Below are 10539 nucleotides of genomic sequence, written 5' to 3'. Positions count from 1 at the left end.
TACCTTCTTTCTAAGTTCGATCCACATGCAATCAGTGTTGAGTTGTGCAAATTATAATTTCTCCACAAAATGTTGTCTGGTGTGTGTTTTGTTGTTCAATGTTTAGTATGATATCATTCCAGCATTCCGCTTCTTCCACAGTCTTTTCTTTTCACCATGATGCCTTATTCATCTAAAGGCACCTCTAATAGGATGTAACATAAGTCAAGGAAAAAAAATTGTTTTCGGCCAAAATCATTTTCTAATGTAGGAAATTCATGTCTTCTATTGAATTACTGTAGGAAAAATATATTAAAAGTTAAAAGCCTACATGATTGTACAAATGTGCCGTTTAATATTGCGGTGGAGAAAATGTTACTCCACCCTTGCCATCACTGCAAATTCGAAGATTGTGGAATATGCACGGTTGGGCCAAATTAACAATGCCCGAAGGGTTTTTGATCAAATGCCCCACAAAGGTGTTGTCTCCTGGAATTCCATTATGCTGGCTACTTCCAAAACAAACAGCCTAGTGAAGCCCAGCGGCTCTTCGATCAAATGCCTGATAGAAATTTAGTTTCTTGGAATGGACTGATTTCAGGCTATGTAAAGAATGGGATGGTGGACGAAGCCAGAAAGGTTTTTGATGATATGTCCGAAAGGAATGTTGTCTCGTGGACTGCAATGGTTAGAGGGTATGTGGAGGAGGGGCTGGTATCAGAGGCTGAGGCTCTCTTTTGGCAAATGCCTGAAAAGAATGTGGTTTCGTGGACTGTCATGTTGGGTGGGTTGATACAACAGGGTAGAATGGAGGAGGCACAGAGGCTTTATGATATGATGCCCGTGAAGGATGTCGTGGCAAGAACAAGTATGATTGGTGGGTTGTGTCAGGAAGGTTGGTTGGGTGAAGCTCGAGAGATTTTTGACAATATGCCCCATAGAAATGTGTTTTCGTGGACTTCAATGATCTCAGGATATGCACAAAATGGGAAGGTGGATTTGGCTAGGAAGCTTTTTGAGGTCATGCCTGAGAAGAATGAGGTGTCATGGACTGCTATGCTGATGGGATTCATTCAGAGTGAAAGAATTGAAGAGGCATTGGAGCTCTTCGATGCAATGCCTATTAAATCAGTTGTTGCTTGTAATGCAATGATACTTGGGTTAGGCAAGAATGGGAAGGTCACTAGAGCAAGGAGGATATTTGATTCCATGAGGGTGAAGGATGATGCTGCATGGACTGCAATGATTAAGGTTTATGAGAGAAAAGGGTTTGATTTGGAGGCCTTTGATATGTTTCGCTGTATGCAAAGACAAGGTCTTAGACTGAACTTCCCATCATTGATAAGTGTGCTTTCTGTGTGTGCTAGTCTAGCAAGTGCCGATCATGGTAGGCAGATTCATGCTCAGTTGCTCAGATCTAAATTCGATGATGATGTATATGTTTCCTCTGTATTGATAACAATGTATGTGAAATGCGGCGACCTTATCAAAGCAAAGCAAGTGTTTGACAGATTTTCTCTGAAGGATGTAGTCATGTGGAATTCTATAATAACAGGATATGCCCAACATGGCTTAGCAGATGAAACCCTGCAAGCATTCGATGAAATGTGTTCTCTAGGCATTGCAGCAGATGCTGTTACTTTTGTTGGAGTTCTCTCAGCTTGCAGTTACACTGGAAAAGTCAAAGAAGGGAAAGAAATCTTTGAGGCTATGAAATCCAAATATTTGGTAGATTCTGGAACTGAACACTATGCGTGTATGGTTGATCTGCTTGGCCGTGCTGGTCATTTGGTTGAGGCTATGGATATGATTAACAAGATGCCAGTAGAAGCAGATGCAATTGTTTGGGGTTCTTTCATGGCAGCATGTAGGAACCACATGAACTTGGACTTGGCAGAAGTGGCAGCAAAGCAACTTCTGCAGCTTGAGCCACAAAATGCCGGACATTATGTTCTGCTTTCCAATATTTTTGCCTCTAAAGGCAAATGGGGGGATGTGGCAAAACTGAGGAAGCACATGCGGTTGAGGAAGGTTAGCCGCTCGCCTGGTTGTAGCTGGATTGAGGTTGATAAGAAAGTGCATACGTTTACTGGTGGTGAGTACATGCCGCATCCAGAGCATCCAATGATTGTCGAGAAGTTGGAGAGCTTAGCTGCATTGCTAAGGGAAGCTGGATATGTCCCTGATGGCAGCTTCGTCCTGCATGATTTGGATGAAGAAGAGAAGGTACGAAGCCTGGGACATCACAGTGAAAAGTTGGCTATTGCATATGGACTTCTGAAGTTGCCTGGCAGAATGCCTATAAGAGTAATGAAAAACCTCCGAGTTTGTGGAGACTGTCATGTTGCTATAAAGTTAATTTCAAAAGTTACAGGAAGACTAATTATTTTGAGGGATGCAAATAGATTTCATCATTTTAAGGACAGTGTATGCTCTTGCAATGATTATTGGTGAACCTTGAAACCTCATCCTGAAAAGTCATTCTGGTAGCTTTGCAGAGAATTGGTCAGAGCATGACCAGTGCCTGCCTAAAGACAGATTTTGTACCTGTGCCTGCCTAAAGACAGATCGAAATCATACGATCGAAGTCATTCTTGATCTGTACTTTTGACGGTAATGGGTTTAGTTCTGACATTTGAGATGTTGATTAGTAGTATGATTTTTGGAAAAGTTGATTCTGTTGCATATGTCCTACTAGTGTTGTCTTTTGTTTATTTGGTGATTGAAGACTAGTGAACTATTCTTTCCAACTCGTGAAGGCTGCAGGTGCCCTATTTGATCTTTAAGATTTGCTGGGGGCTTTTTTGCACTTGCTTGTGACAAAATCAACTGATTTCCAGAAGGAAGTCATTCCATTATTGTAATTTATCAATTTTATACAGCGCCATTTTTTCCTGTTGTGGATAAAGATGTATCTTAAACATTGAAGCTTGTAAACCAAATTCTACAGTTCCAGACTAACTGAAGTGGAAGTCTAGCTCTTATGATACCTGTTTGATACTCTTGATAAAGAAAGTAAGAAGGGGGGGGCGGGGGCGGCTAAGTTTTTAGTTCATCTGAATTTCTACTGCATGTATGCAACTGGAAATTAGACATTTTCTTGACCAGATAATTTTCCCCTGCCTAGCTGAAGAAATTGGGATTGGGATTGAGTTCGAGTAATCAACTGACTCGTTCATTGCTCAGTTTGGACAGAGTATATGTTGGAAGATTTGGGAAAGGAACTGATGACGTTAGCTCCATGACAGAAGCAGTGGGAGGAACTAGGAATGAACATGTGGATTGATGTGGGGATAAGGAAAGACAGAGTCAGGAGAGGCAAGGGACACTGCAACCGCAATCAAATAAACTAATGCATGCGTCTGTCCCAGCAGTGGGAGGAAAAGGATTTGTAGTAATAGATTGATTGACAAAAACCCTTTTCATAACCAATGATGGTCCTCGCTTTCCTCCTCCACCTGGTTGCATTTACATAACCATAAACATCAGCTTTGCTTTTCTGCCTTCTGCAATTATTATCTTCGGACGCATCCCAAAGCACTTCATTGCCCTTTGCCAGTCCTACCACAGGACAGGACCGGCCCTCTTTCTACTCACATTCCAATTCCCATAAAGAAAGTAAATCCACAACCAAACGGTTTGCTATCAGCAATAGTTAAAGAAGCAAGCAGAGACAGATAGGGTAGAGAACCCAAGTTTGAAAATGTGCAGATGTTTAAGCCAGAGCATGTTCAAGAGTTAATATAGCACAGAATTGGGGTACCATCAAATCATATCATATGGTAGCACATAACTGAATCACCCTCTCAGAAAAACTGAAAAAGTGCTACCCATTATAGTGGCAATGGAAAAAGCTCTTTGGCTTCTCTGATGAGCATCAATCAAGTTTTTGACCGTCTGTTTAGGAAAAGTGCACTACAGCTTCACTTTCACATTTATTTTTTATAGTTGAGGAACGAGACACAAACAAACCAACTGGGACTGCTACTGTCTAACGTTGCTTCAAAAGCCACTGAGGGAGAAAAGGAGGTCAAATTCATTTAGTATTTATTTTGCATACCATGACTTGGTAAGAACCAAGAAAAAAAAAAACAAAGGGAATAAATGGAAAAATTCAAGAGACTTCCCTAGCTGTCTCCTCCTGAAAATTCATTTATTTTCTTTGGCTCATGCTTGCCAACTTCAAAAGTCACTGCAAACTTCTTGTTGAGGATGTGAATAGAATAAAGCACACATGGAAGGTCTGATGGCTAATCATTAGAATAATGGCAGCCAATGGCACCTCTTCAACTAAGAGCATCCACAATGCTGTTACACTTTGTGGAGTGTAATTCACATGCCACGTCAGCATTCCACTTTCTCCTCTTTTATTACAATTTCACTCACAATGGATTACACTCCACAAGGTGTAATAGCATGGGTCCACAATTAATCAAATATTTATTTTAATAATGCATAACTCATATCCCATAAATAAATAAAGTAAATTTTAAAACTAATTTTGTTATTTTTAAAAAATAAAGTACTAACTTTTGTTAAATTTTGTACATTTTGAATTTTTTTATTTTCTAAAAATGATATTATTAATTTTTAAGTTTGAATAATATATCTTTTTCTATGTTTCAAAAATAATATATTGTTATTTTTTAAAAAATAATTATGTAGGAAATTAAACAAATATTTGATACTTCAAATGCGAAGATATTGGGGGTTTTGATTTTGTGAGGATGATGAATTTTCTATATTTGGAGCATTTAACATATTTGTAAAACTACTCCAATTTTCATCCATAATCACAAAAAATGAATTAAATGAGTGAGAGAGTAGAAGTGTGTGAGAGAATAAAAGAAATAATAGAGTAGAATATTGGGATATGTTTTAGCAAAAAGTGTTGTGTGTTTATATAGAATTCTAAAAATAGTGCCGTTGGATATAACCGTTGGAAATGTTAAATGTGCTTTGTGCTGGAATTTTACCGTTGTCATAGGATCCACATTCAATGGATTACACGCATCATACATGTGATGCGTGTCATCGACACGGCTCCCACCATGGGAGCCGTGCCATAGAGCGGTGTAATGGCTCCCCATTACACCCCCATTGGAGCTGCCCTAATAAGGCTATAACCTACCCACTAAAGATTTCCTATGGCTATACCCAAATTGGACGACATTCCACCAAAAGAAAGATTTTTTTTTTCAATCTATATGAAAAAAAAAGGGATCTGAAAATAAAGCGCAAGAGATATACTACCATAGAAAGCAGAGAAGATCTTCTGCAAGTCCTAACGGGTAGTTTATTTTCTGTTGTTGGTATTGCGTATGTTCCTTCCCTTGTTATACTATATAGCATTATCATCATGCTTAGCAAATCTTCCCACACATTCATCCTGGAAGATCTTATCCTCTTCTCACCTACGTGCACAAATGCATTATTTATACGCCAGATTCCCAATTAGTTGTACGACACATGGTAATGGGCTTTGGTGTTGGCTTCATACTCGCAAAATACATTCTGGTATGGGAGCGCCATGTTATGGGATGTCGGGAGTTGGGTATTTGGTTGAAATTTGTCCATCTTCTCCATGGGCTGCAGCTGAACTTTCCTATCAGCCAAGCTTCCCCGCCTTTTCTTTGTTCTTTACTTGTCCCTGTCCCGGTGCTATGCTAGTAATTTACTTCAACAAGTCTTGTTGCTTTTACTTGTCCCTGTCCCGGTGTTATGCTAGTAATTTACTTGAACAAGTCTTGTTGCTTCCTTTGCCTTCGCATGTACCCGTTCCAATTTTGTGAATTACTTACTTACTGGTATGATCAATCATAAGGAATTGAGATTGGTGAGTGGTGGGGAAAAAACAGTACAATCATTAGCAACCAGGAAGAGGGTGTAATTGTCATTTCAAATGACCATGTTACCAATATGCAGTAGGTACCGGTTTTCTAAATTGTATGTTAAGTGCTAGGGATTAGGGGTGGAGTCGAGTCGAGCTCGAGTAGTGCACTACTCGAGCTCGGATCATAAAATAATATGGAGAATTTTAGTGGTTAATTGTGTAACAAAAAATGATAGGAGTATTAGGTTTTGTGATGCCAAAATTACATTCATCTCTAATAAATGAAAAAATTGTGTTGCATTTCATCATTAATAAATAATATCAAATATGCTAGCAGTTACAAAAATGAAAGATTCCTTATTTTTTTATTTACCAAAAGAAAGAAGAATTTTTTTTTTTTTTTTTACAAAATCCAAGTTTAGAGAGTACTTCAAACATTAAACAAAATATAATAAATTGGTACTATAAGTCTCTTAAAAAGTACCACGATTTTTTTTTTTTGGATACAACTAAATTATTAAGCCTTAAGAGCACCGTTTTAATATGCATTTATTAGCTTTGAGTAAAAAAAACTTTAATACAAAATATAATAGAAAATAGAGTACCAAGGTAGGCAAAGAGTTTTATGTTGGGAATTTATTTATTTAAATTGCAATAAAGATTAAATTTAATGAACTTTATCAATCATATTCTTGTAACAACTAACAGTATTAATGAATATTAAATTCATCAATGGCAATCATAATAATAATTACAAAAATGAAACATCCCTTTGAGTTATGGTGAATTAAGCCAAAAAATATTTTTTAAAAATATCAATTTCAAGGAGTACTTTATGGGTGAATAAAAATATATCCAAGTTCAGTTTGACTATTACGTAATAAATAATCTTAAAGTCTTACAAATTTTAATTATATAAACTTTATAATCATAAAGCATGTCATTAGTGAGAACTACAAATAAATTCCACCAAATCAAAATATTTTTCTTCAAAGTTAAGCTATTTAAATTTGAATTATGGAATTTCAATATGTTTATATACTATTATATTACAATGGCATTATACTGTAGATCATTTTACAATCCACCGTTGGCAAACAAATAATAATAATTAGAAAATCTCACTAAAACTAATAAACAATTCATAGAATGACTTAAAGGGAAGCAATAAATTATTCAAAATATTAAAAATTTAAACTCAAATGGCATAAAAAAGAGCATTTAGATCATCTGGATTTAACCAAAAGACAAAAATATCGATACTGTTACAAAATAAAAATGCTCTTGGAACAAAGAATGATTTATTGTTTGTACGTTTGTATTGGTTAGAGCAAACTAAGTTTAGAAAAATATAAAATAATATAAATAGTAAATATCACATTTTTTCTCAATTATATTTATTCATTCAAAATAATTGATTTTTTGAATTTTTTTTAAAAAAAAAAATCTAAAAGCATCATATTCACGTGCAAAGCACGTGCTCCATTACTAGTATTATAAAAAGCTCGATAGAGCTCGTCAAACTCTCGAGTATCATATTTCCAAGATCGAGCTCGACTCGATAGCTCTAATGAGCAGCTCGAGCTCAAGCTCGATTGACTCGACTCGATAACTCTAACGAGTACCTCGAGCTCGAGCTCGAGTTTGGTCAACCGCTCGCGAGCTCGAGCTCAAGTCGCAAGCCGAGCTACTTGGTTCAGCTCCAGCCCTACTAGGGATGCCATATTTTTGGTGGTTAGTTAATATTGGGTGATGAGTACTTTTGCTGCCAACTTTCCAATTTTAGCACTAATGTTCTTCAAAGGTGATTAAAAGGGCATTAAATTCATTAATCATCTATTGAACCCTTTCTTGACACTCTCCATTCTATGAAGGAGAGGGTGTGGGAGTCAAAAGTTTGAATATTTACTACTAGTATGGTGTTTGTCAATGGGTTGGTCATAGATAGTTGAGATGTACTACTGTTGATGAAGCAAAGCATTTTCATGAGGGTTTTGTTCTGCAAGATTCATTGTCCATTCATATGCCTCTGCAAACCTTCAGCTGCTGCTCATCTCTATAATTCTGGGCCATTGAAATTGGAAAGTACCCCACCAGAAGCCCCTTCCAGAGTTGTTTCCGTTTCTGATAGCTCTGATCAGTCGTCCACTGAAGCCCCTAAGATAAAGAAAGAAGAAGACATTCCAGACGGGAAGGAACAGGTTGAGAATGTCCTTAAGAGCTGTATGAAGAAGGCCCCAACAAGACCTTCTGATCCTTTAAAAGAGGTTGAAAAGAAGAGAGTGCAATGGATGGATAACTTAGGTAAAGAGCTTGTTGAGACCAAGGAATTTGAATCCAGGTTAACTCCCTTTGTCTTATTCTGTCTCTCCTCCTCTCTAATATTTGTTTACCTGATTTAACGATGGATAGAATTTCTGTATATTGTTGTACATGAGATGGCGATGGTTTCTTGTTTTTCTGTTTTAATTTCCTTGACTTTGCTGTTTTGAGGAAATAATGATGAACTAGGAAAAGTTTGATTCAAGCGTTCAAAAAACTATCGCAAAAAACTAGAAGTGGCGTCAGTATGTAAGAATTTAATGAGATCCTGGGATGAATTCTGAAAATTTTTAAATTTCTGATTATTACGCTGTTCAAGCAGATATGGATCAATTATGTTTGATTGCCATTTGTCTGACCAGAAAGAAGTGTGAGTTAATTGGAACCTGACCATTGGAAAGAATCAGGAAGTGTAGAGACCAATTGGCAGCTGTACGCTATAAGTTGCTACTTGTTCTTGAATTTTAAGCAGACTATCCAAGTCTGTTCGAGCATTAGCTTGACATTCCAAAAATGAGTAAAAGTAGTAGTATTTACAAAACTGAGAGTCCTAAGAAAGAGCTATAAGTGTGATAGGTGCTTGTATACTGTAAACTTCAGTGGCTTTACCATTATTGCTGCTCTACTCAAAACTGAGAATTTAGGAAGCAAATCTTGCACGGGGTGTCTCAGCAGTATAGTGCTTCATTGAGATACTATTAAATCTCAAGTTCCTCCATTGCAACCAAAAGCGTGTCTATTGTAGCTCATTTTTGTTAGCATATCAGAAGGACACATAGCTCACAAGTCTTAACTTGATAAGGACTTTGAAAACAAATTATGCATTTCTACATTCTTGATTCTACAACCTGTGGTAGTATCAAAGAATTGGGCACCTAGAAGTGTGAATGAGAAGCGAATAGTGAACATTGCTAAACATGGATAAATTTTCTTTAAATTTACAGCATTCCTGAGAGGACATTAGCCTGAAGCCACATGATACAGAGTTCAGCTTAGACTCACTGGACATATTTTGTACTGAGCAAAGACTTGTGATAGAATATTGCAGTAAGCATGGCCTATGCTACCAAAGGGCTTGTCCTGTAAGCATCCTAACACATCTGTTAGGAACTTGGTGTTAGGAGAAAAGAAAGAGGAATGCCATAACCTTAGGAACTGGAAAAGGATTGTCACTGGTGCTTATTTTGGCTGCATCACAGTGGAATCTATGCTCAAATACACAAGGCATGTTGATCATTAACTAATTCAGCACCTTCGATAAACTATTTGATAATAGCTAGCTTTTCTTATATCAGAATGTTTCATCTTTTTGGTCAATTTAGTACAGCTGAATGTAGTGAAAACAGTTCTGAGTTTTTATATTCTTGTTTTGAAACTATAGCAATGGCTATAGAAAATGTCCGACTTATTTCCAGCCACAGGTTTTTGTGACATTGTGCCCTGTCAGTGCGTGCTTGTGCATTGAACCTTCTCCGATGTAACATAATTAAGATGCTGAAGAGATAGTTTTGCTTCACCATTTTTATGAGCCTGTGTACTAGTTGACATTGAAGAACACAATATCTCTCTGTTGCAGCATAGATGTTTGCATTGATGTTCTTGATGTAGTAATCAAATAGTCTGGCTCTCAATCTTAATTACAGATATTATGCTTTTTCTCATACTTCTTTCACTTTCAAATTCGGATTTGAGCCGCATATTGTTTTGACTTTCCTGATGAATTTTTGTAAAATTTGTCCAATCCTCTAATCTGTTTTACAGGATGGTAAATAAATACATAGACTTGATTCAAAAAATAAATAAATAAATAAATAGATGGCGATCCCTTGCAATGTCTTTAATAATGCCTCCATCTCTTTTCCAACTACTGTTTCAGAAAGAAAGAAATTCCAAAATTTCTGAATATGGGGTGTTTTAATGTCATTGGCTGTTGACATAACTCATACTCTTCTAGAATTTCTCTTGATGCTGGTGGAAAACTATGACATTGAAAGAAAAGATGTAATTGTCAAAGGGGTATCTTCAGCTTTCGTTCGTTTCTTTGTTTGGTTCACTTTGAATAATATATTGTCAAAATTTGCTGCACCTGCCAGGGACTTTGAAGTTCATGCAGGATAGGTTATCCAAGATTGTCAAGGGATCTGATTGGACTTATGCCATTTATTGGCAAGTTTCTACGTTAAAATCTAGGAAATCAGCTTTGATTTTGGGGGGGAAGGGAATTGCAGAGAACCCAAGGGAACCGAGAAGAAGGATGGAAATGATTATAGAGTTCAAAGATTTGTTGGAGGAGATAGGGGAAAACAGGTGCTTCAAAGATTCATACTTGGTTTGGCGGCCCTTTTGGGTGTTTGAAGGATGATAATGATGCCGCCAAGTTGGATTCATTCTCAGAACTAGAAATG

The 10539-nt window shown here is 37.0% G+C and overlaps 2 protein-coding genes across 2 annotated transcripts; both read left to right on the top strand.

Moving 5' to 3' along the window:
* The first annotated feature begins 318 nt into the window (after positions 1-318).
* On the top strand, positions 319-2731 carry LOC113768326 (pentatricopeptide repeat-containing protein At1g56690, mitochondrial-like). The gene is given in 2 exon segments (XM_027312634.1): positions 319-479; positions 482-2731. Coding segments are annotated over 2 exon segments (2109 nt in total). The 5' UTR covers positions 319-322; the 3' UTR covers positions 2434-2731.
* A 5048-nt stretch (positions 2732-7779) lies between these two features.
* LOC113769069 lies at positions 7780-8637 on the top strand. The gene is made up of 3 exons (XM_027313552.1): positions 7780-8153; positions 8457-8504; positions 8607-8637. The coding sequence occupies exons 1-3, from the start codon at positions 7780-7782 to the stop codon at positions 8635-8637; spliced, it is 453 nt and encodes a 150-aa protein (XP_027169353.1).
* Positions 8638-10539: the final 1902 nt, after the last annotated feature.

Source organism: Coffea eugenioides, chromosome 4, assembly GCF_003713205.1.
Source record: "Coffea eugenioides isolate CCC68of chromosome 4, Ceug_1.0, whole genome shotgun sequence".
Classification (NCBI taxonomy): domain Eukaryota; kingdom Viridiplantae; phylum Streptophyta; class Magnoliopsida; order Gentianales; family Rubiaceae; genus Coffea; species Coffea eugenioides.
This window is presented reverse-complemented; position numbering and strand designations above follow the sequence as displayed.